Raw genomic sequence first — 25,860 nt, 5'->3', positions numbered from 1 at the left:
TGTCATACCAGAAGAACACAGTGGAACCAACCACATGCATCCAGCCATCAACAGTATTATGGGCGCTAACAAACCACCTTGTACCCGATGGCATGGGCAACAAGACTAGGTAGCACACATACTCTCTTTCTCTCACACTCTCTCTTGTAAAGCCGTCTCCTTCAGCTATAAAAGGAGATGCGGTCTCTCCAAGAAGGGGACGATCCGAACGATTCCGACAGACAACACACGGATCATTCCGATTCTCTCTGCTAGGCTCTAGAACTCTAAGGCCAAATAGAGCATACGTTCGAACGTTTAGCGCACGTCGGAGTTTCCGTCACTCTTGGCCCTTCGGTCCGGAGTCCGACCGGACCTCTGATACCCCCATCTTACTCCCTCTCGTTTGTAACCCCACAGCAAACTTCGAGCACCTGGACTCAGGAATAAAGTCACCGACTGACTCAAATTGGACGTAGGGCACGTTGCCTGAACCTGTATAAATCCTGTGTCATTGAGTGTTAGGCCACATCTGATCACAACATACGGTAAAACTATAAATATCTACGTATTGGTCACTTTTCGCACCGACACAATCCCTCTATTTGTACAAAATTTGGTGGCTCGCGATCTTGCTGAGCCGTAAGTAAATTAAGTGGCCTAAGAGCCTAAGTTTAAAAAAACATATGTTATGGTTATCTAACGAAACTAATTTGATATTGTGAATATTGATGTATTTTTTTAATTAACTTTGATGACAGTTCAAACAAAATTTTGGCTTAAAACAAAACTAAAACGACATACATTTTGCAATGGAGAGGTTATATGCAAATTAATTATACCTTCACGTGGTTTCCAGGGTGGTTTCAGATGATATGACTCACATGTGGCAGTGTGATTTGCAAGGTTGATACATTTCCAGGGTAACATTTGTGGTTTTCGGGTTATATAAGACGAGAAAAGGAATTGGACGGAGACTGGAATTAAGAGGTGAAATGGACCTGTATGTAACTACAAGCAAGCAATAGCGGGCTGTGTTGGACCGCGATGGTAGCGTATTTTAGCCCAACGTAGCTGAAACCAGGCAAAATTAGGTCGCTTTCATCACAAAAGAAAAAGGCACAGTAATAACCCTCCACAAATCCCCTATCCCAATAGCCCCCTCGACCACACGCTCACGCAGAAAATCTGGGCAAATCTCCAGACACACGAGGGGCAATCCGGAAAAACCCTATCCCAAAATCCCAACCCCATCATCACCCGCGAACAACCCGTGTCGAGAAACTCCACTGCTCAGTGCTCACTCCGGTCCGGTCATGGCGCGCGCCGGCGTCTCCACCGCGCCGCTCTCCCGCCTCCACTCCCTTCCACCACGGCCTTCCATCCTCCACAACACGCAGCCGAACGTCCTCCTCCTCCGGCCCCAGCAGCGCAAGGCGCCCGCCACCACCGCGGCGGCGCTGCCGACGGCCGCGGACCTCTCGGAGCTATCCCTCCCGGCCGCGGCCGCCGCGGCGGCCGCGCTGGCGGCGGCGGTGTCTCTGTCCGACCCGGAGCGCCGGCGGCGAGCGCAGGCCGAGGCGGCGGGCGGCGGGGACAAGGAGGCCGTCCGCGCCTACTTCAACTCGACGGGGTTCGAGCGGTGGCGTAAGATCTACGGGTCGGCGACGGAGGGCGTGAACCGCGTGCAGCTGGACATCCGCGAGGGCCACGCGCAGACGGTGGCGGCGGCGCTGTCCATGCTGCGCGACTCCCAGCTGGAGCTGTCGGGCGCCACGGTGTGCGACGCCGGGTGCGGGACGGGGTCGCTGGCCATCCCGCTCGCGGCCGAGGGCGCCGACGTCCTGGCCTCCGACATCTCGGCGGCCATGGTGTCGGAGGCGCAGCGGCAGGCGGCGCTGGCGCAGGCGACGGCGCCGGGGTCGACGTTCCGGATGCCGCGGTTCGAGGTCCGCGACCTGGAGAGCCTGGAGGGGCGGTACGACGTGGTGGTGTGCCTGGACGTGCTCATCCACTACCCGCGGGAGGAGGCGCGCGCCATGATCCGCCACCTCGCGTCGCTGGCGGACAAGCGGCTGCTCATCAGCTTCGCGCCCAGGACGCTCTACTTCGACTTCCTCAAGCGCGTCGGCGAGCTGTTCCCGGGCCCGTCCAAGGCCACGCGCGCCTACCTGCACGCCGAGGCCGACATCGAGGACGCGCTCCGCCAGGCCGGATGGCGCGTCGCCAACCGCGGCTTCATCTCCACGCAGTTCTACTTCGCCAAGCTCTTCGAAGCCGTGCCCGTCGCCTCCTCGTCGTCGTAGCCGTAGCTCATTGGCCGGGCGGCCGGGCGGCCGGGCGGCGTGTGCTTGTTTTGCCTCACGCGACTGTTGGTAGAGCTGCAGACGGCCGCCGCGGCGCGGGCCTGTGTGTACAATTGTACTTGCAAGCTTGATTGCTTTCCGTTGAGGCTTTCATCGACGACTACGGCAACACAATTGGAGGGTTGTGTTTCATCCCACTCCCAGAGGGTTTTGACCCATAGCTCACATTAGAAGACGACACACATCTAGAAACAGATTTCTTATCATCCAGTGGCCTCAAGCCCTCAACCACCATGCTCGTTTTACAAAAGCTGTAATTAAAGACTCTTTTGCATGATTATTATCGTGATTTTTGTATGTGATATGGCCATCGATTTACTATTTTAGTCACAATTTCAGTTCTCATGATATGTTTTTCTACATTTTACTTAATATACTAATATTTCCTTCCCTGCTCATAAAAACTAAAAAAAATCTCTCTATAATTTTTAATTTGGCTATTACATAATAATAGTGTATATGGAATCTTTATATAGGAATCTTGTTTCACAACCGAATCAAAATCAGATATTATAATTTTTTGCAGTTTTTATAGATTTAGCTAATTATTTATATCTAGCTAAATCATTATGAACCAATATTAATTTTGGGACTATTAGATGATAATAGCATTCATCGGTTTAAGATAGATCACCATATGAACATAGAACTTAGCAATGTATTATTGCGAAACCTGGTAAGTTATTTTAACACTATAATATTAAGATAAGAATTGTTATAACTTTCTTCTACAAACTTGATCAAAGTTAAAAAGAAGATTGAATTAGGACAATCCAAAACGAACTATAGCTTAGAAAGCATCATTTTTTTTATCAAATCCATAGTGTACAACATTTCCTTCGTCAAAATAATCTGTACAAAATGTGCAGAATGCCTTCTCAAACTATGAATTATGAATTACAGAATTGGCTCAAATTTGTCCAGTCATCACCAAAATCTCATAATTTTGAATTACAGAATTAGCATAATAAAATTATCATAACAGAGAAATAGATCTCTGATTGGTAAGACACCGCAACCTCGTGGGTCCCTAGCCAATTAGCACTCCATTTCTGAAACCGAAACATCCAAACATCAACTACCAGAGATTTAGATTGTGAGAGCTTTATAAAGAAATCCGTGATGGACGAAACAGCTATAGCATTTATAAATATAAGCTTGCAAGATTTACTCTTTCATTGCTATGGCATTTGATAGGCTGGCTGATAATAGTTTGTAAGATTCAGAACAATATGAGTTTTGCAGTTAAACCTTGTTTATATGTCATCAAGTAAAAAGATTGGTAACAGCTCTCTTTAAGTTCAAAAGATATGCATATAATGTTGCCGAACTCCAATAATAGGAAACTCTGTTACTGCTACAAGCCTTTACTTTCATAAAAGAACACACTATATCAATACAAGATTACAAGTACTTGGAAACAGCCGAGGCAGGCTGTTCAGAGTGAAATTTACATAGTAATGCTACAAATCATTCGTAGACTCTCCAATATATCACACATCACTCACTTCCCTTGCTCCCCACATTCTCACTCTGAATAAAAACTAGAGCTGCTACATCAGATAACTACAGAAACAAACAAATGTTTACAATTAAGATTTTTTTTAAAATAAATCTTTTAAAACATTTATACTGTTTGTGTTAGTCGCTGAATTCTTACTCTCGGTACTAGCATAATTTTTACTCTCATCGAGAGAGGATGACACTAGGAGTTGAGGCAATTTTCTATTTTATTTCTCATACAAATGTCATGCCAACCTGAGGGGTTGGGGATACATATTTATAGGCTGCTAGCCAGCCAAGCATATGCCAAGATGCTAGTCCTAGATGCTGGTCCTAGATGCCTAGTCCAAGATGTTGTCTTAGCTACAGCCCCACACAGAGACTTATCCATCATTCTCCCCCTAAGTCTTGTGCGTCATCTTGTGGGAAAGTTGAACCATCCCGGTCCTGGAGCAGAGCTCAAGGAACTTGATCCTCCCAAGAGGCTTGGTAAGCAGGTCCGCAAGCTGGTCATTGGTGTTGATGTAGCTCGTCTTGATGCTCCCTTCCTCCAAACAGTCTCGGATGAAGTGGTACCTCACCCGGATGTGCTTACTCCGTTCATGGAAAATGTGGTTCTTTGCCAGGGCTAGAGCGGACTTGCTATCCATCCTAAGCTCCACCGCTCTAGTGTCTCTGCCGAGGAGATCACCAAGTAGTCAAGCGAGCTAGAGCGCCTGAGTCGAAGCGGTGGAGGCTGCTATGTACTCGGCCTCGCAGCTAGACAGGGCCACCACCTGCTGCTTGACCGACTGCCAGCTAACGAGGCACTTGCCGAGGAGGAAGAGGATCCCGCTCGTGCTCTTGCTGGTGTCGATGTCGCCGGCGTGGTCGCTGTCGCTGTACCCGACGAAGTGTGCCACCCTAGGGCATCTAGGGTAGTAGAGGTCGTGGTCGAGAGTCCCCGCAACGCAGCGGATGATCCTCTTCACAGCCTGCTGGTGCTCCGTCATCGGTCACTGCATGAACCGACTAACGTAGCCGACAGAGAATGCCAAGTCCGGCCATGTGTGGGCGAGGTAGCGAAGGCTCCCCACAAGACGTCGGTACTGCGTAGCGTCCACCTCCTCCGTCGTGCTGTCGCGGCTTAGCTTCAGCCTCTCCTCCATCGGAGTGAGAGCTGGGTTGCAGTTGGTGAGCCCAGCTAGCTCAACGACGCGCTTGACGTAGGCGGTCTGTCGAAGCGTAATCCCGGAGTCATCCTGGTGCACCTCGATTCCCAGATAGAAGGAGAGAGGCCCCAGGTCACTCATCTGGAAGGTGGCCTTCATCTCTTCCTTGAATGCCGCCACCTCCGCATCCTTGGTGCCGGTGATCACCAAGTCGTCGACGTAGACACCCACCAGCAGAGCATTTCCTCCACTGCCCCGTCGGTAGATGGCCGCCTCGTGCGGGCTTTGCTCAAAGCCCATCTCCTTTAGCGTGGAATCCAACTTGGCATTCCGCACCCTCGGTGCCTGCCGCAAGCCATAGAGGGCCTTGCATAGGCGAAGCACCTTGCCCTCCTTGCCGGGTATCGCAAATCCCGACGGCTGGTGCACGTAGACCTCCTCCTTCAAGTCGCCGTTAAAGAACGCCGACTTGACGTACATGTGATGAACACGCCAGCCCTCCTGGGCAGCTAGCGCAAGGAGTCGTATGGACTCCATCCGTGCCACGGGAGCAAAGGCGTCGTCGAAGTCGACCCCCTCCTGCTGCACGAAACCTCGTGCCACCAAGCGAGCCTTGTGCTTGACGATGGTGCCGGCTTCATCCCTCTTCAGCTTGTACACCCACTTAAGGGTGATCGCGCGGTGACCACGAGGAAGGTCAGCAAGCTCCCAGGTGCGGTTCTTCTCAACCGCATCCATCTTCAATTGCATCGCGGCGCGCCATGCCGCGTGTCTCTCGGCCTCTGCAAACGACCGAGGCTCGCCGTCGTCACACGCAAGGTGCAACTGCGCCTCCAGGTCGTGAGGCACCAGTCCCGGCACCGGCTGGTCACCGAGAAGGTTCTCCATCGTACGGTACCGCAATGGCTCGCCGTCGTGGTACACGTCGATGCGCTCCTCGTCGTGAGAGAGCGAAGTAGCGAGCTCAACCGGGTTGTGCTCGACACGACCTGGTGTTGGAGTAGACGTGCCCGGAGAGGTGCCAGTCGGTGCTGGAGTGCGTGGCGGTGCCGGTTGTGGTGGAGCCGGCGAAGAACTCATCGCAGCCGAGGTCCTGGCTGGAGAGCGTGGTGCTGTCGAAGTAGCAGGCGCCGGGGTCGGTGGAGGCTCGGGGACTGGGGTAGACGCGCTCGTCGAAGAAGAGTTGCCTACTCCCCCAGCTCCCTCGAAGTGGACGTACTCGACAGTGAAGTCGTCGTACGTCGGAGCTGAGCCGTCGCCCACCGCCTTGTCCCACGCCCATCCTCCCCCTTCGTCGAACACAACGTCGTGCGCCGTGCGCACACGCTGTGTCTTCGGATCGAGGATGCGGTAGGCCTTCGAGCCCTCCGCGTAGCCGATGAACACTCCCGGAGTGCTCCTGTCGTCGAGCTTGCTGATGTGGCCAAGCTCCTTGGCGAACGCGAGGCAGCCGAAGACCCGCAAGTGGGAGACCGCCGGCTTGCGCCCATGCCAAGCCTCGTATGGCGTCCTACCATCGAGCGCCTTGGTAGGCGAGCGGTTGAGGATGTAGACGGCCGACACCGCCGCCTCTCCCCAGAAGACAGCCGGCATCCCCCTCTGCTTGAGAAGGGCCCGAGCCATCCCCACAACCGTCTGGTTGCGTCGCTCGACGAAGCCATTCTGCTGCGGGTTGTACGACGCGGAGTAGTGGCGCTGAATGACCTAATTAGCGCCGTACGACGCGAATTCAGCCGTCGTGAATTCGCCGCCGTTGTCGGTGCGCAGCACGCGCAGCTTGCGGCCGCACTCCGCCTCCGCAGCAGCCTGCGAGCGCCCGATGGCGTCCGCAGCCTCTCCCTTGCTGTCGAGGACCATCACCCACATGTAGCGGGAGAGGTCGTCGACGAGCAGCAGGAAGTAGCGTCGTCCTCCCGGTGTGGCCGGTGTCACCGGGCCACATAAGTCCCCGTGTACAAGCTCGAGCCTCTCCTTGGCTCGAAAGCTCGCCCGCTGGGGAAAGGGAAGTCGCCTCTGCTTCGTCAACACGCAGACGTCGCAGAGCTGCTCCACATGGTCGAGGCACGGCAGGCCTCGCACCATCTCCGTGGCACTGAGCCGCTTCAGGGCCTCGAAGTGAAGGTGTCCGAAGCGCTCGTGCCACTGTCACGCCTCGTCATCCCGACGAGCAGCGAGACAGAGGGGTTGTGCCACCTACACGTTAAGGACGTAGAGTCGATTTGCGCTTCTGGATACCTTGGCGAGAAGTCGGCGACGGCGATCCCAAATCCTCATGACTCCATCCTCAACCACCACGTGCGAACCGTTCTCATCCAGCTGTCCCAAGCTAATGATGGAGTTCCTCAACGCGGGGATGTAGTAGACTCCGGTGAGCAGCCTGTGCTCACCAGACACGGCGGTGAAGATGACGGAGCCGACGCCCTTGATCTCCACGCCGGAGGCATCCCCAAACTTGACGAAGCCTCGGACGCTAGAGTCAAGCTCGGTGAAGAACTCCCGTCGACCGGTCATGTGATGGGTGGCGCCAGTGTCGAGGCACCACCCGTCAGTCTTGTCGTTGTCGGAGCCGTCGCCGAGGAGGGCGTGTGCTTTTGGCTCGTCAAGGTGGAGGAGAGCCGCTGCGGCCGGTGCCGCTGGAGGTAGCTCGATGCTTGCATGTGCCATGAACAGAGCCGGCTCCTCCTCCGCCTGTGCGACGTGGGCCTGGCCGCATCGTGGCTATCGACAGTCCTTGGCCCAATGGCCAAGCTGGCTGCAGTTGCGGCAGGTGTCATCTCGTGCCGGCTTGTGCTTGCCGACGGCGCCGCCCTGGGCGCCTCCGCGGGCATCACCCTCGGCACGTCCTCGCGCACCGGCCTGGGCGTCTCTGTGCGCCTTGCGCGGCTTGCCACGCTTGCGGCCGTCTGTCGCGGAAGAAGGCTCCGCCTTCTTTCGGTCACCTTGGCAGGCAGCCCACTGCTCCCGAGTGAGAAGGAGCTTCCCGCCAGTGGTGATGGGCCCCGAGAGAGACTCTGGCTCCTCGCTGTCGACGACCTTGAGGCGACCTATCGCCTCCTCGATCGACATCGTGGAGAGATCCAACAGGGACTCGATCGAGCGAGCCATCTACTTGTACTTCTCGGGGATGCAGCGAAAGAGCTTTTCGACAGCTCTCTCCTCGTCGTAGGTGTCATCGCCGAACTGCACCATCTTCTGCAACAGAGTGTTGAGACGGAGAGCAAAGTCATCAACGTCCTCACCTGGCTTGAAGGTCAGGTTCTCCCACTCCTTGCGAAGTGCCTGTAGTGTGGACTTGCGGGCACGGTCGCTGCCGATGCGTGCCGCAGCGATGGCGTCCCAAGCCTCCTTGGCAGTCCGCTTGTTGGTAAGCGAGAACTGCATCTCGGACGGGACTGCGGCGATGAGGGCATCCAGCACCCGTCGATCCTGGTCATAGTCGACGTCGCCGTACCGGACTACCTCCCACATGTGCCGCACCTAGAGCTTTACCCTCATCACCGCAGCCCACTCGACGTAGTTGGTCTTAGTGAGGGTAGGCCACCCACCGCCGGGGCCGACGTCCCTGACAACAGCCTGGAGCCCGTGATAACCACGGTACCGATCCGGGAAGAGAGCCACGCTGCCAGTGAAGGCCGCGCTCTCCATCGACCCGTCCGCCACCGTTGCCGTGCGCGCCTCCTCCTGGAGCGCCACCGCCGTGCGCGCCTCCTCCAAGAGCGCCGCCAGCGCGTCCGCGCCTGTCTGAGCTGCCGCCGTGCTCGTGGGCGTGCGCGGCTGCCCACTGCGCCGCCCGCGCTCGCGCTGCCTCCCTCCCCAGCAGCTCGAGGTCCGCGTCGGCGTTGTCGTCAGCAGAAACGGAGCTGCTGATGCTGCCGCGCAGAGCCACGACCTCTGCTGCCGCCGCACGCGCTGCATCCGCCGCCGACGCCGCTTCCGCCTCCGCTCTGTCTGCTGCCAGCTCCGCCGCTGCCAGCCTCGACGCCCTTGCCGCCGCTCACTCGCATTCCTCTGCCGCGGCAAGTTCGGCCTCCTGCCGACGCCGCGTGCTCGAGGCGACCGAGCGCTGAGACTGCCCTGCGGACATGACGCGCTACCGAGGGGCTGCTGCATGGGGAGAGGGCTGCTGAGAGGAGTGCGCAGGAGCGGCCGGAGCTGCTGCTGCTCCCAGCTGGGGCTGTTGTGCGGCTGGAAAAGGAGATGAGCAGGAGATGCTCAGGCTACAGGATAGTACGGCTCTGATACCAGTTGTTAGTCGCTGAATTCTTACTCTTGGTAGTAGCAGAATTCTTACTCTCATTGAGAGAGGATGACACTAGGAGTTGGAGCAATTTTCTAGTTTATTTCTCACACAAATGCCATGCCAACCTGAGGGGTTGGGGATACATATTTGTAGGCTGCTAGCCAGCTAAGCATATGCCAAGATGCTAGTCCTAGATGCTGTCATAGATGCTGTCATAGATGCTAGTCCTAGATGCTGTCCTAGATGCTAGTCCAAGATGTTGTCCTAGCTGCAGCCCCACACAGAGACTTATCCATCAGTTTGACGGATCATTTCATCCAAGGAACAGCCTCCCACTTTAGGAGCAGTAAAAGATCCCTCAAACACAGGCAAACCTCACCCACTCAGATTCATTTAAATTTTAAGATGAAATTACAACTATCTAAAACTAGTCAAACTGCAAGCAGGACTGCAGACCTTCAATGTTCAATATTGATGCAGGTATTCCAAGATCCAACAGCAAATTTTAACTGACCAGGTAACATATTTGTTTATGCAGTGCCACACCACGTTTTCATGCAATCTGAAATGCCAGGCTACACTATGTCATTGCACTAAGAACAGTTGTTGGTTTAGACTATTTTTCCTACATATTAATTAGCATTTAGGGCGTAGCTTTCGATAATGTATATTTATCAATGAAATGTAAGAGATAAAAGAAATACACTTATCGTCTGTTATTTTAGATTACTTTTTCCACCTAAATGAACAGTTCTAGAGCTTCCATCGAGAGTTTTTACACCTATTAATGAACTTGTGGAGCTTATATCCAGACAATGTTTAAAATTCTGTAATTCCTCAGATACATCCAATCAAATAAACATGGAGCAAACAATTTGAAAACCCTGCATAAATCACATCACCCCGGACCCTGATCCTAATGTTATCGCACTGAACACATAAATTAGAACTGCTACATATTAGATATTGCTCTGGATAGTCTCAGAAATATATCTTCTAGAACTTTTAGCTAGATAGATAGCTCATCTCATGGAGGCAAAACTCAGCAGCTCAGATCAATTAGAAAACCAGGAGAGAAGCGACCATCAGTTATGGTTACCTGAGAAGGATGCAAGGCGACAGCTTCTTGAGAGCTCGTCAGACTCAGAGGGCGGAGTTCTGATGAGAATCAGTCAGAGAAGCAACAAGCGGCAGCAGTCAGACTCAGAGGGCGGAGTTCTGATAGTGATTCCTAATTAATCTTAGCCTTTGCGGCCCAAATTGCGAGCCATGACCTGAACATGCAGGCTATGCTGCACATGGAAAGAAATGGCCTGCTTCCATGTGAACTGCACACACATTGAGAAGATTTCACACACATGATCAGACAAGTACAGCCACACTCATGATATTAATTTAGCGTGTCTGTCCTTTTACTTGACCAAAGGTCATGACACGCAATAAGGACCACCAACACCAACACTGCCTGCCCAAAGTATTGTTGGAAGAATGTAAGTAGTTAAATATGAGTTTGAGGAAAAGTAAACATTCTTTAGAACAAAATGACTAAATTAGCAATTTATCCAAGTAAGCTTGGGCTTCCCAACCAAAAAAACAAGGAATCTTTGCATCAAATCTACCCAGGTCATGAATCTTAGGTGACAGCAAATCCAATTGACATGCTGGTCCCATAAGTACCATGATCCTGGTCCCAAGTTGAAAACTTGAAATCACTGGAAAGGCAGGGTAGCATTAAGGAAAGATAATCATAACCAATATGACAGAACAAAATACTTGTCGAAGTACTTAATGGCTCAGATTTCCCTCCCTCTCATTGAACTTTTAAGGAGGATCATTCATTCAAATATGTACAATATATATAGTACACCACCACCACAGCAGCAATGACAACAATTAGTTGCAAACTGGTTACTTGTTATGCTAAAAGCCATCCTAGTTTAGCAGCAAATTGAGCAAAATACCAATGCTAACAGTTCAGGATGTTACAAAGGCTGGGGCATTTGATCATCACAGCCACTGAAGAACAGTTCCAAACAAGAAAGGAAGATCAACAGACAAGCAACAAAAAAAAATATCAGAAAAAACGAAGGGATGCATAGGAACTAACCAAATGGATCAATGCCACACCCTGCACAGCTAAAATAGTGGCTATAGCCAAAGGTAGTAATTGCATGGAGTTAGACAAATGCAACAAAGAAATTAAGTTAGAAAATATGCATGTTACACAAGAAAACATGAAGCAACAATATATATTCACCTAAAATGTGAAGGAAATCACATAACGTCAGTATTATCTTCTTCTTTTTTTCTTTTGGGGTGTGTGTATGGGTGGGTGCAATGTTTTCAAGGCGGTAAGGCGAGGCGTGGCGACTGACTACCGCCTTACGCTTAAGCGACTAAGGCGTGAGGCAAGGCGACGCCTTAACAGCTTAAGGAAAACTTAAAAAAGCAGCTTAGAGCAGTAGATGATGAAGAAAAACGAAAAGGAAAAAATGAAAAAGAAAGGAGAAGGAGCAAGATGTAGGTCAGTCTCTGTTGTAGGCCCAGCGCCGATTGGGGAAGATGGCCGCAGCCCGCACAGGCGGCCGCACGGCTCGGCGGCGGGCGGGCAGCAACTTCTCCCGTCGGCGCAGGAGAACGCGTCGGCACGGGCAAGCTGCGGCTTCTTGTTCCCCTCCCGCTCTCCCGCTCACGGGTGTGGAATCTCCAGCGCGACCGCTCTCTCCCGCTCTCCCGCTCACTGGTGTGGAATCTAAGGCGAGTCGTCTGCTATGGCGTCATGCGTGCGCGCCTTGGCACTTAAGCGACGCCTAAGCGTCAATTAAGCGACGCCTTGAAAACATTGGGTGGGTGGGCAAGGGGGAGGCTCAGCTTTGCCTTTGCTCATTCATCTTACTGTATCCCCATCATCTCTTATCACTAGATCAACTTGTTCTGACAAGCGGAGCTGCCCTGGTTATCACCCATGAAGAATGGCATGACCATGCAAGGACAACGCCATTATCATTAGAACATAATTGAAGAGGTTTCCAAGAGAGGAAAGCGAGGACTCCAGTTTGGTACCCATAGCAGCCTTGATTGCTCAAAGGCACATATGTCAGCCTTGGTTATTGATCATTGCCCCACATTGGAATTTTACTTATTTGTAATTTAGGGCACTCAGGTAGGAACTTGTGATATGGAACTGACTTGGCATATTAGTCCTACTAACATTATCTCATGTTAAAATCCAGCTGCAAGGCAAGTGAAGAACACAGCCCTAGATCAGGGTACAGCATCAACAGGACATGCAAAATAGCACAAAAGAACGAGTAGATAAGAGCACAAGGTACAAAGCAGAATAAAACTTTTAACCAATTCAAAGAGCATATTAGCTGCAACAGCGGCAAAACCAACCTTCATAAACCGCTGTTTTTTTTTTTTGGGGTTGGGGGGGGGGGGGGGGGGGGGGGGGCTAGGACAAAAAAAAGTGATTTCAGTGGCTCAGATTCCAGATTTAAACATTATCAGGATTGCAACTGCAATTTGTAGTGGAAGCACAATGTAATCTCCCTTGCTCTCTGTCTCTCTCTTTCATGGCCACATAACTGGTTACTTGTTGCTACTACTGCCCAAAAAGGATGCTTGTCCAGGTGCATAGACAGATGCATTTTCTTGGGACGGAAGTAGCAAGGTACAAGCCATCCTAGTTAAGCAACAAGCAGAATAGAATATCCCAGGGATCAGCTCCGAAAATGCTACAGTGCAGAAGCTCTCTAATGGAAAGTTCAATCATCATAGCCACTCAAGAGTAGTACAAACAAAAAAGGAAGTCATAAAGCATCTGATATAAACCAGTCTTTTTGTATATATAAACACCAGAAAAAAGTAAGACATGTACTACATGTGTGCAAAAAGAATGGTGGGAGAGGAGACAAGAGGATATAGTTTAGGGCCTGTTTGGAACACAGATTTCCCCCTTTTTTTCTAGAACATCCAGGAGAGATGTGTATCATTACATTACGAAGAAAAAGGAGAACGAACCCTTACAAACACCCCAAAACTCACACTGAAGATTTCCCCATATGTTCTCCAGACCATCACGATGGCAGCCCAATCCACCAACCATAGCCCAGATGAACCACCAATCAGTTCCCACCCCTTGATGCTGCCACTGACCGACTGGCAGCTGATCAAGAGAGTCTCCATGCCAATGTGTCATGGCAAAGAAAGAGAGGCCTCAGATAAGTGGACGTCCCAGGTGGCTGCTGGCTAGGTGGATGGACCAGTGCCAACATAACTGGGGTCATCATCACCATCAGCACCAGATTAGAACCAATTCCTAAGGGTATCAGCTCAGATTGATGTTGTATGCTGAATAGCTATAGTAGTATACTCCCTCCAATCCAAATTGTAAGACGTTTTGGCTTTTCTAGATACACAGCTTTTGCGTGCACTTAGATAGTTAGATATACACTATGTCTACATACATAGTAAAAGTATTTCTGGAGCTAGATGACCGGTTTCCAAAAAAAAAAGAACTAGAGCTTTGCCAAACAGGGCTGTAGATCCAACACCATTTACACATGGCATCCTCAAATCCTCAAGGGCATGCATGCATGCATGTGAAAAGTCGCACATTGCGTGCATGCACACAAGGGAGGGAGGGAGGGATGGAGGGAGGGAGGCAGGCAAAGGAGGATATAAAATTAAAATCAAACAATAAAAAAAAATCCACCAATCACAAGGTAGATCCCTCGTTGCCTAATCAAACCCCAACCAGAAGCCACAGCAAACCCAGTCCATGGTTCCCAATCCTCTGCTGCTGCAAGCATCCCCAGCTGTTTGCTTCATGAAAGCCAACATGGAGCAGGAAGGATGGCACCAGGAAGCACAGGTCCAAGAAGGACACAGTTGGAAGTCGAGACCAATACAGATGAAGATTGATTTTCCTTTCCTTATTATATTGAGAAGTAATCCTAGCTTGCTTGCATTATCAGACTAAAATAGGGCCTCTTTGAAGCGTAGGAATTTCAGAAGAATCTTACAGGAATTTCAGGCCCCCTTTGGAATGAGAGGGATTTTTTTTTCTGAAAATCCTATGTTTCTCCTGTGAAAAAGAACTTATTCCTGCAAAATTCCTGTACGATTCATGTCAAGTTCCTGCGTCCCAAAGGAGAACTCAAACGAATCAGTCTAAATTCACAGGAAAAACACAGGATTCAGGAAAAATCCCACGTCCCAAAGCGGCCCTTAGCAGGGCACCACACAACACTCTAATTGACAACTAAAGGCCTGTTCCAAAGCGGCCCTTAGCAGGGCACCACACAACACTCTAATTGACAACTAAAGGCCTGTTTGGAATGCAGGAATTTCATAGGAATCAGTTCATTTTCACAGGAAAACCACAGGAACAGGGAAGGGGAGAAGAAAAGGCAGGGGTGAAGGAGAGAAGATGGCAAAAAGTTAAATGTTTCAGAGGCAGGGGTGAGGGAGAAGAAGGACCTACACATGGTTTTTATTGACTTGGAGAAGGCTTATGATAAAATACCAAGGAATGTTATGTGTTGGGCTTTAGACAAACATAAAGTCCCAACGAAGTACGTCGGGCTCATTAAGGACATATATGAGAGCAAATATGTCTCTGGATTGATAGATTGATTGTCAAGAGTACAGGGTACATATAGGCAAGGATCCGGAGGATTTATAGAAACACCCAATCAACGGTGATCCTTGCCTTATCAATCTAACTTAACCCCTAAGGCACTAGCCGCATGGGCCTTAACACCAGGCCCATAACAGCCCTATCAGGTGCCTATGCTAACACGCCCCCACAGTCGAATCGTCAGCCACTCTGCACGTTTAGACTGGACCTGAACTCCGTGAACACTGAGGTAGGCAGCCCCTTGGTGAAGATGTCTGCATATTGCGAAGAGGTGGGAACATGCAGAACACGAAGGTCACCAATGGCGACTCGCTCCCGGACGAAGCGAAGATCAATCTCGATGTGCTTGGTGCGCTGATGTTGCACCGGGTTGGAGGTCATGTAGACGGCACTGATGTTGTCGCAGTACACCAGTGTGGCACGCCGAAGAGGGGCATGCAACTCTAGGAGAAGCTGGCGTAGCCAAGTTGCCTCTGCAACTCCGTTAGCCACCGCGCGATATTCAGCTTCAGCACTTGATCTTGATACTGTGTTCTAGCGCTTGGAGGACCAAGAAACAAGATTGTCACCAAGGAACACTGCATAGCCTGAGGTGGACTTGCAAGTGTCCGGACAACCAGCCCAATCAGCGTCGGTGTAGACGACAAGATCAGTCGAAGTGGAAGGTCGCAGCAGGAGACCGAGGTGGAGTGTGCCCCGAACATAGCGAAGAATCCGCTTCAGAGCAGCGAGGTGAGGCTCCCGAGGGTCGTGCATGTGAAGACAGACCTGCTGAACGGCATATGCAATGTCTGGGCGGGTGAATGTCAAGTACTGAAGGGCTCCAGCAAGACTGCGGAAGTCGGTAGCATCAGACACAGGGGCCCCTCAGCGGCAGCAACCTTAGGATTGGTGTCCACTGGAGTAGAGCATGGCTTGCACTCAGCCATTCCGGCGCGATCGAGGATATCCAGCATGTACTGTCGCTGTGAGAGCAGGAGTCCATCACCACTTCGCTGAACATGCATGCCGAGGAAGTGATGTAGTTCACCAAGATCTTTCATGGCGAATTCTCGCTGAAGTGCTGAGATGATCCGCCGAAGAAGGTCTGATGATGAAGCTGTGAGGACAATGTCGTCAACATATAGCAACAAGTAGGCTGTGTCGGAACCACGCTGGTAGACGAAGAGTGAGGTGTCTGACTTGGCTTCAACAAACCCAATAGACAGCAAGAAAGTAGCCATTCGACTTTACCAAGCACGAGGAGCCTGCTTCAGGCCATAGAGTGATTTCTTCAGAAGGCAGACAAAATCCGGATGAACTGGATCTTCAAACCCGGATGGCTGCTGGCAATACACCGTCTCAGTCAAATTGCCATGAAGAAAGGCGTTCTTCACGTCCAGCTGGTGGATGGGCCAACGACGGGAGAGCGCCAAGGACAGCACCGTGCGAACGGTAGCCGGCTTCACCACAGGGCTAAAGGTTTCATCAAAGTCCACACCGAGCCGCTGGGTGAAACCACGGAGGACCCAACGTGCCTTGTACCGCTCGAGGGAGCCATCAGACTGAAGCTTGTGCTTGAAGATCCACTTCCCAGTGACAACATTGGCCCGGGGCTGACGGGGCACAAGATCCCAGGTGTGGCTCTGCAGGAGAGCACTGTGTTCTTCCTCCATAGCCGCTCGTCAATTGGGATCAGCAAGAGCGCTACGGAAGGTCTTCGGCATCGGAGAGAGTGGCACAGCATGGTAGGCAGCAGGCATCCGGAAGCCGCTCTTCGAACGGGTGCCCATAGAGTGCTGGTTGGCCACCGGAGGGACAGCAACCGCGCCCTTGGGCAGCGGGGCGGCTGCTGCAGGGACCGATGAAGAGGCCGCCGGCAGCGGGGCTGCTGCTGCAGGAACCGGTGCAGGAGCCGCTGGGACGACCGGTGGAGGTCGCGGGCGACGCGAGTAATGGTACGTGAAGTCGCGGGCCGAGCGAAGCGGTGGAAATCTCGGTGGAGGCGCGGGAAACCCTACGGACTGCGCAGGGGACGTCGAGCCGGCGCGCAGCGCGGGCGGGACGTACAGCAGCCGCGGGGACGTGCTGCCAGACGCGCTGGCCGGTGGGGAGCCGCTGGGGACCACGCGTGGCCCGGGAGGGCTTCCTGGCGCCTGCACCGTGGCCGCGCGTGGCGCGGGGGGGGGGGGTCGCCGGTGACCGTAGCGCAGGCGGGATGTAGAGCGCCGGCACCGGGACGTTGTCAGTAGCCTCGGGCGCCCCAGGCACAGTCACAGAAGGACTGGTAGGGGCGCTGGTGTCACCGAGGAGTGCCCCAAGCTCGGCCACACGAGGACCGGCAGGGGCAGCAGGAACATCGGAGGTGCTGGGAGACAGGCCTGTAGGAAACAACGTGTGCGAGGGTCCAATAGGAGCTGGCACAACATCATCAGTAAAATCAAGAAACTCGAGTTCCGCTGGATTGCTGGGACCATGATGCTCAGCAAAGGGAAAGGCCGTTTCATAGAAGATGACGTGCCTGGAGATGATAACTCTATTGCTGGAGAGGTCAAGGCAGCGGTATCCTTTATGGTGGGCGGAGTAGCCTAAAAAGACACATAGAGCAGACCTAGGAGCGAGTTTATGAGGAGCGGTGGCAGACAGGTTGGGGTAACACTTGCAACCAAAGACCCGAAGATGATCATACGTAGGCAGCTTTGCGAATAGTGCAAAGTGAGACGTAGAGAACTGGAGAGTCTTGGTAGGCAATATGTTGAGGAGGACAGTGGCAGTGGAGAGGGCCTCCACCCAATAGGAGGGAGGCATGGACGCCTGAAAGAGCAGTGAGCGAACAACATTATTAATGGTACGAATAATGCGTTCAGCTTTACCGTTCTGAGGCGAGGTGTAGGGGCAGGACATGCGAAGATGAATGCCCTGAGCGAGGAAGAAGTGGCGAGTGCTCGAATTGTCGAACTCTTTCCCATTGTCGCACTGGACAGATTTGACACGTGTGTCAAACTGAGTGGAGACGTGGGCGAGGAACTGGGCCAGCGTGCTGAAAGTGTCAGATTTGAGTCGCAGAGGAAATGTCCACAAGTAATGAGTGCAGTCATCAAGTATAACCAAGTAATATTTATAACCAGAAACACTGACAACCGGGGAGGTCCACAGATCACAGTGAATAAGATCAAACTTGCTAGACGCACGAGAGGTGGACGAATGAAAGGGCAATCGAACATGACGCCCTAACTGACAAGCATGACACAAATCTGAACAATCACTAATATGACGCGAGGTGCTGGACGCAAGCTTTGACAACGCCTCATGGCCAGGGTGGCCAAGTCGCCGGTGCCACAGCGGGGAGGAGTCCTGGGCGACAAGGGAATGAGCTAGAGGTAGGCGCAGGGGGTATAGCGGCCCGGAGCTATTGCACCTGACGATCTCGGTCCGAGAGGGAAGAACCTTCACAGAACAACCAGCGGGGTCAAACTCCACAGAACAATTATTGTCAATAGTAAATTGGCGAACAGAGATGAGATTCTTAATAAGTTGTAGTGACACAAGAACATTATTAAGACGTAAAGAGGAGGACAACTCTGTGGAGCCAGTGGCGGTGATAGGCATGATAGACCCATTACCTACGACAATAGATGAAGGAGTAGGATACCGCAAAGGAAGAATATGTGAAAGAGAGGAGGACTGAGAGGTCATGTGGGAGGTAGCACCTGAGTCGAAGTACCAGTCACTGGACGTAGGTGAAGTCAGGGACGTGGTACTGAAAGCGGAGGCAAGCGCCGTCGGATCCTAGGAGGGAAGGCCGGCCACGGGGTTGTAGTACCCAGGGGCGACCCAGTGTGCGGCGCCGTCAGGTGCAGCGGCAGCAGCCGGGCTGTGGGTGACGAGCGCCTGCTGTTGTTGCGCCTGTAGATGGGGGGGCACCGGGATCGGCGCCAGCGGAGGGCGGGGGCCTCCGGGCCACATCTGGATGGTGCCCGTCCAGGGATTGTAGTAGCTGGGCCAGCGTCCACCGGGAGTAGGCTGCTGCTGCTGCTGGCCGGTGGGCTACTGCTGGTTGTGACCAGCATAGGGGCGCGGCCCCTGGCCACCGCCACCACCTCCAGTGCTGCCACCGCCTTTGCCGCCGCTGCGCTTGTTGCGGCGATTGTTGGAGGACTTGGAGCCACCCCCAGTGCTACCGGAGCCCGAGCCGGAAGACGCAGGGGCGGTGCTGTTCGCCGTAGAGGTAGCAGCGAGAGCGGTGGCGGGAGCATCCTTCCTGTTCTCCAAGGTGAGTTCCTCAAGGATGAGGTCGTCACGTGCCTCCAGGAAGGAGGGGAAGGGACATGTGCGACGGAGGAGGGTGCCGACGTGGCTGAAACGCTCGTTGAGACCGCGAATTACGTTGAGGACAAGGGTCCGGTCAGTCACGGCCTCGCCGAGGGCGGTGAGATCGTCCGCCATCTTCTTCAACCGGCGACAGTAATCGGTGACGGAGAGGTCGCCCTGGACGAAGTTCCGAAAGCGCGTCTCCAGGTGGATGGAGCGGGCCTCCCGGTTGCCTAGGAACTGAGACTCGACGGCAAGCCAAGCATGGCGTGCGGTGGAGCCTTGGGCAGAGATGACTATCCGCCAAGTCGTCGGTGAGGGTGGCGATGATCCAGGCCTTGACGACGCAGTCCATCCGATCCCAGGTAGGAGAGATAGGGACTGGAGGCTCCGCGTGGACATGATCCCGAAGGGAGAACTTGCCAAGGATGAGCAAGAACTGATCACGCCAGCGGTTGAAGTTATCGGAGTCGACGTCAAGGACCGTGGTGACGTGATTGCGGATGTTGTTCACGGCGACGGCCTGGGAGTGGAGCTGCAGCAGAGCCACGGCCTCATGATGGAGGGCGGCGCGCAGATCGGTAGGAGGTGGAGGGCCGCCAGGGTTCGCGCCAGAAGATTCTGGTGGCGCCATGGCGGCAGCAGCGGACGCGCGCGCCTTGGGCCGCGCGAGCCAGGGCGGAGCTGGCCCGCTGAGCGGCCTCGTCGCGGGCCTTCGCGGCGGCGGCGGCTTCCTCCTCGGCCTCCTGAGCGCGGGCAAGGGCTGCGTCCCGGGCAGCCACGCGTTCGCGCTCGATGCGCTGGGCATCGGCGGCGGCAGCGTTGGCGCGCTCCTCTGCGGTGCGCTGGGCGATGGCGTCGGCCTGGATGGTGGCAGAGGAGGCGCCGGTGACCCTGGGAGAGGAGGGAGGGGTAGGCGACATGGTGCAGGGGAGGGTGCAGAACGGCAAAGAGAAGCCGGTGCGGGGGAGAGTGGACGCGCGCGACGGAGTGTCGACGGCGCGGAGGCAGCGGAAGAGAGGTCCCCTAACCTAGGCGTCAGATACCATGAGAGCAAATATGTCTCTGGATTGATAGATTGATTGTCAAGAGTACAGGGTACATATAGGCAAGGATCCGGAGGGTTTATAGAAACACCCAATCAACGGTGATCCTTGCCTTATCAATCTAACTTAACCCCTAAGGCACTAGCCGCATGGGCCTTAACACCAGGCCCATAACAGCCCTCTCAGGCGCCTATGCTAACAATATACAACAATGTTGTGACTAGAGTTCGAACAAGTGATGGAGACACGGATGACTTCTCGATTAGGATAGGACTACATCAAGGGTCAGCTTTGAGCCCTTATTTATTTGCCTTAGTGATGGATGAGGTCACAGGGGACATATAAGGGGACATCCATTGGTGTATGCTTTTCGCGGACGATGTAGTGCTAATTGATGAAAGCCGGACAGGAGTGAATCAGAAACTGGAGTTATGGCGGGAGACTTTGGAGTCCAAAGGTTTTAAACTGAGTAGAACTAAAACTGAGTATATGAGATGTGACATCGGCACTACTACTCGGGAGGAGGAAGATATTAGTTTGGAAGGTCAAGTAGTGCCTAGGAAGGATACCTTTCGATATTTAGGATCAATGTTACAGAGAGACGGGGATATTGATGAAGATGTTAGCTATAAAATCAAAGCAGGGTGGATGAAGTGGCGGCAAGCATCTGGTGTCCTATGTGACAAAAGGGTATCACAGAAGCTAAAAGACAAGTTTTATAGGACGACGATTAAACCTGCTATGTTGTATGGTGCAGAATATTGGCCTACGAAAAGACGACATGTTCAACAGATAAGTGTCGCGAAAATGCGTATGTTGCGTTGGATTTGCGGTCATACAAGAAGGGATCAAGTTCGGAACGATGATATACGTGATAGATTTGGGGTGGCACCAATTGAAGAAAAGCTTGTCCAACACCGATTGAGATGGTTTGGACTCCAGGGGCACCGGTGCGTAGTGGAATCCTAAGCCAGGATAGTAACGTGAAGAGAGGCAAAGGAAGACCAAAGTTGACTTAGGTAGAGACAATAAAAGGAGACTTGAAAGGATGGAATATACCCAAAGACTTAGCCTTAGATTGGAGTGCTTGAAAAACAGTTATTCACGTGCCTGAACCTTGATTGCTTCTGTTGGGTTTCAACTCTAGCCTACCCCAACTTGTTTGGGACTTAAAGGCTTTGTTGTTGTTGTTTCAGAGGCAACTGTCAAGGGAACGAGATCACCACTGCAGCGCATCAGGAGAAGTATCCATATTCCATCCATCCGTAAGGAGTAGCGAAGATGATGACCGCTACTCCCTATCAGAGCATCTCCAATAGTTCCCAAAACCCACTCCCAATCTTGGTTTTTTGGCAGGATGAAAAGAAAGCTCTCCAACAACTCCTCATCCCAACTCCCAATGTTTCTGCACTTGGGAAAATAGATCCATTCGCGCGTGAACAGCACATAGAAAGAAATGGCCTGCTCACATGTGAACAGCACACCATAGAGAAGCTTTTCACACACACGACCAAAAAAGTAAAGCTCGTGACAATAATTTAGCATGTCTATCCTTTTGACTGATCAATCAAGATTCATCAAGGCCATGGCACATGATTAGGACCAGTAACGCAAACGCTGGTTGCCCAAAGGGATTTCCAAGCCAATGCCTCATGCCACAGAAGTAAGGATGCATTAGGGAAGCACTTATAAGTATGGTGGAAGAATGAAAGTAGTTAAATAAGAGTGTGGAAAAGAAATCAAATCATTCTTTAGAACAAAATGAGCAACTCATCCATTTAAGCTTGGGCATCCCAACCAAAAACACGAAGAATCTATGCTTCAAATTTACCCAAGTCAAGAATCTTATATGACATCAAATCAAAGTTGACATATTCGTCCCATCAGTACCATGATCCTGGTCCCAAGTTGAAACCACTGAAAAAGATATGATACATGAAGGAAATAGAATCATAAACTAAAGTATATGACGGAACAAAAAGAGTAATGTCACGTTGAATGGCTCAGATTTGCCCCAATATCAACACAATACTCACAGAAGAAACATGGACTCCTCCCTCCATTCCTCTCTAAATGAACTTTTGAGTAGGATTGTTCATTTGGATATATATATACTACACCGCCACAGCAATGAAAACAATTAGTTGCAAACTAGTTGCTTGCAGCGGCGGATCCAGGAAATATTTCAGGGGGGGGCTGAACAACACTGCTGCTCGATCTTAAGTCTCAGCCCCCCCCCCCCACACACTTTAGAACTTTGCCTAAAAATTCATGGGTGCTCCACAGGGGGTTCCACTGCTCCGATATGGGTAGGGGGGGCTCCAGCCCCCCCCCCCCCCCCCCCCCCCCCGCGTTGGATCCGCCCCTGGTTGCTTGTATATGGTACAAGCCATCCAAGTTAAGCAGCATATTGAGCAACCAAAGGTAACAATTCAGGATACTAAAAAGTAATAGCTCTATGAGGCTGGGGCATTTGACATCACAGCCGCTGAAGAAACAGTTCCAAACAAGAAAGGAATCAACAGACAAGCGACAACAATATATCTGGAAAACAAAGGAATGCATAGGAACTACCAAAATGGATCAAAGCTGAGGCTATAATAGTTGTGATGGTCCAAAGGAAGTAATTGCTAAAACATAATGCCCTCCCCTGAGTCCAAAGTCACCCAGCTCCAACAGGAGTACTGAGACATAACTCATGAAATTACTGCAGTAAATTCTGGATGAACAAAATTATCAGAAAGTATCCATCAAGCAAAACAATGCTATCGCAAACAACTATAGCAGAATCAACGTCTGAAACTAGGGAACATCTCATCCTACTAATGAACAGAATCCAAAGGTAAACAATTGGTGTGTTAGACTGCACAATCATTTAACTGTAACCCCATCATCTGTTAGGCCAGTCTAATGGGAGTTTCATGGGCATTAAATAAGCTTACATGTTTTTTTTAACCTAAAATACAGCAGGGGAGGCCCCCACTGTAAAGTTTTATTTAAAATTAGGAGAAGCCCAACAACTGATCAAGAAACAACAAGGAGAAAAAAACTGTACAAGAGCAGAAAGGAAGAAGGGGGGGTCCGAGGTGGACCAGAAAAAACGACAACCCCTCAACCGAAAAAGGGAGAGAGAGTCAACAGCACTAGACTAGGACTGCTAAAAGGGATAAAAAAAATCGATCTTTTAGAGTCACAGAGTCTAAGAGCCTGTAAATTAGCTTCATCCAAAAAACTTTGCTTCCAGGAGCTAAAGGAAGGGCGACCACGATCAAAGATGAAATTGTTCCTCTGCTTACATGTCATAGTATAAGTGAAAAGAGAGATGATAAAAGTTTCATGAGATGAAACTTGTTTATACTGTTTTCAACACCTGGGAGTCTTCAAAACAGAGTCATGAAACTCCCATTGAGACTGGCCTTATCATCAGATCAACTTGTTCTTCTGATATGATAAGTGGAGCTGCCCTGGTTATCACACATGGAATGGCATGACCATCCAAGGACAAAGCCACTATCATTAGAACATAACTAAAAAGGCTCCTAGGAGATGAGAGGGAGGATTCCAGTTTGGTACCCATAGCAGCCTTGATTGCTCAAAGACTCCTATGTCAGCCATGGTTGTTGATCATTGGCCCACATTAGAATTTTTATGGCTTGGTTCTTGATGGCCACTTAGGCAGGAACTTATGGGATGGAACTGACCTGGGATATTAGTGCCACAAACATTGACCTAGGTCCCAGGATCAAATCCAGCAGGAAGGCAAGTGAAGAAGAGCAGTCTTAGATCGTAGTAGAGCATCAACATGACATGCAAAAAAACACAAAAGAACAAGCAGACAAGAGCACACGAAAGCACAAAAATAACAAAATACAGAACAGAATAAAAGAGAGGGGGGGGGGGGGGGGCGGGGGGGCGTATTCAGACAGTGGTACTAGAAGGGGGTGTTATTCAGATTTAACCATTATCAGCATAACTGCAGTAGTGGAAGCACAATGTACTGGTTACTTGTTACCAATGCTTGTCCAGTTGGTTACACAGAATTGCATTCTTTTTTTGGACGGAGGTAGTATGTACAAGCCATCCTAGTTAAGCAGCAAACGGAGACAGAACTGCATTATTTTTTGGACAGAGATAGTAGCAAAAGCAATGCATCTAGAAAAGACAACTTACAATTTGGAACGGAGGGAGTACAAAACAAAAACAAAGTCATAAAGACATTCTTTTTTGGACAGGGGTAGCAAGAGAATCTCCAACAGTTTGGTAAAACCATTCCCAATCTTGATTTTTTCAAGGACGAAAAAAACTTGCTCCATGCGCTTGCAAAAACACAGAAAGATACGCAGATGACCGCTACTCCCTATCATGGGGCGGTGATTTTATTGGTATGGTTGCAAAACCAGACTTTTCGGATTATTGTTTTAGCGACTGCTAGAGATGCTCTAAGGTACAAGCCATCCTAGTTAAGCAGCAAAAGAGATAGAATCACATTATTTTTTGGATGGAGGTAGTAACTAGTAAGGCATGAGCCATCCTAGTTAAGCAGCAAACAGAGTAAAATATCCCAGGTAGAGTGCAGAAGCTCTCTAATGGAAAGTTGAACCGTCATAGCAACTCAAGAGTAATACAAAGCAAAAACGAAGCCATAAAGCATCATAACATAAACCATATAAAAAGGGCTCAGCATCCCCTTTGCTCAATCAAACAAACTAGCGTCTCATTTCTCCTGTAGCACAACTTTACCATCCCAATGTAAGTGGAACTATGCTGGTTGTCACATATCCAAATGACCATCCTAGTTAGAACCACAAACAAAAAGGGAAGATTAAAATAGGCTTCAAGAGATGTAAGTTAGCTCTACTTTGATACTCAGCTGCCTTGACTGCTCAATGGCATGCAATTCAGAAAAGGTTGAACATCATCGCCCCTAATCACTCATCAGCACTCCATTCATAGGTTCAGATCCATTTCCATGTCCAACGTGGTGCCCATGTCTTCATTGGGCCCTTTGCCAGGCACTTCGCCGGCAACAAGTATCCACCCGGTGTGCCCACCCCTTATCTTCCCTTCCTGCTGTGCAAAACAGGGAGGGGGGAGAGAGAGAGAGAGAGAGAGAGCAGGGTGAACGGATGAAAAGGCAGGGGTACGGTGAACAGGATCATCAGAGCAGAGCAGATCACAGCACACACAAGCAACAGCAGGGAATCACCACTGCAGCATCGTCTGTGGTAATGAGTAATGACAAGAAGAGAATCATCCTAAACAATATCCACAACCTACGTTACGATAGGTGGCTGAGGGAGCGTATCGCGTGTCGGACACGGACACGCTCCCGATACGTATCTGTGCAGTATCCGATTTTTTATTAATATCGCAATTTTTTAGTACGTTTGTGGATACGTATCTGTATTTGCGATACGGCCCAGCCCAACAAAAACAATGTCTCCCCGACGCTCACACCTCGTGCGGTCGCGCCGCCTCCAGCGATTTAGTCAGTCATGGTCGCGGCCAGCTCCCGTGATGCAGGGGATGCAGGGGAGAGGATGATTCAGCAGCAAAGCAAGCTGTCTACTCTGCTTCTGCATGTACATCCCCTTGCCTATTCTTGATCTACTCTACTACTGCAGTTCTTGCTTTGTTCCCC

The 25,860-nt window shown here is 51.1% G+C and overlaps 1 protein-coding gene, 2 long non-coding RNA genes and 1 pseudogene across 3 annotated transcripts in view; 2 read left to right on the top strand and 2 right to left on the bottom strand.

The window, feature by feature from the left end:
* Positions 1 to 1,245: 1,245 nt before the first annotated feature.
* LOC136527990 (magnesium protoporphyrin IX methyltransferase, chloroplastic-like) lies at positions 1,246 to 2,642 on the top strand. Its single transcript, XM_066520860.1, has one exon. It carries the CDS (start codon positions 1,296 to 1,298, stop codon positions 2,283 to 2,285), a length of 990 nt encoding a protein of 329 aa, XP_066376957.1. The 5' UTR covers positions 1,246 to 1,295; the 3' UTR covers positions 2,286 to 2,642.
* Positions 2,643 to 3,198: 556 nt separating this feature from the next.
* Positions 3,199 to 25,860, bottom strand: part of LOC136526922 (uncharacterized) — a 25,956-nt gene continuing 3,294 nt past the window's right edge. The window contains exon 2 of the long non-coding RNA XR_010776636.1: positions 3,199 to 3,397. This is a non-coding gene — a long non-coding RNA (uncharacterized lncRNA). The remainder of the gene's footprint in view (positions 3,398 to 25,860) is intronic.
* LOC136526921 (uncharacterized) overlaps positions 13,600 to 25,860 on the top strand; it is a 24,494-nt gene continuing 12,233 nt past the window's right edge. The window contains exon 1 of the long non-coding RNA XR_010776635.1: positions 13,600 to 13,669. This is a non-coding gene — a long non-coding RNA (uncharacterized lncRNA). The remainder of the gene's footprint in view (positions 13,670 to 25,860) is intronic.
* On the bottom strand, positions 15,261 to 16,106 carry LOC136525334 (uncharacterized mitochondrial protein AtMg00810-like; annotated as a pseudogene).

The sequence above is a fragment of the Miscanthus floridulus genome, chromosome 19 (genome assembly GCF_019320115.1).
Source record: "Miscanthus floridulus cultivar M001 chromosome 19, ASM1932011v1, whole genome shotgun sequence".
Taxonomy (NCBI): domain Eukaryota; kingdom Viridiplantae; phylum Streptophyta; class Magnoliopsida; order Poales; family Poaceae; genus Miscanthus; species Miscanthus floridulus.
The sequence above is the reverse complement of the archived record's forward strand: the minus strand, read 5'-3'. Positions and strand labels throughout refer to the sequence as shown.

Excerpts from the sequence above, each read along its gene's own strand:
- LOC136527990 (XM_066520860.1), top strand. The coding sequence starts at position 1,296 with ATGGCGCGCGCCGGCGTCTCCACCGCGCCGCTCTCCCGCCTCCACTCC.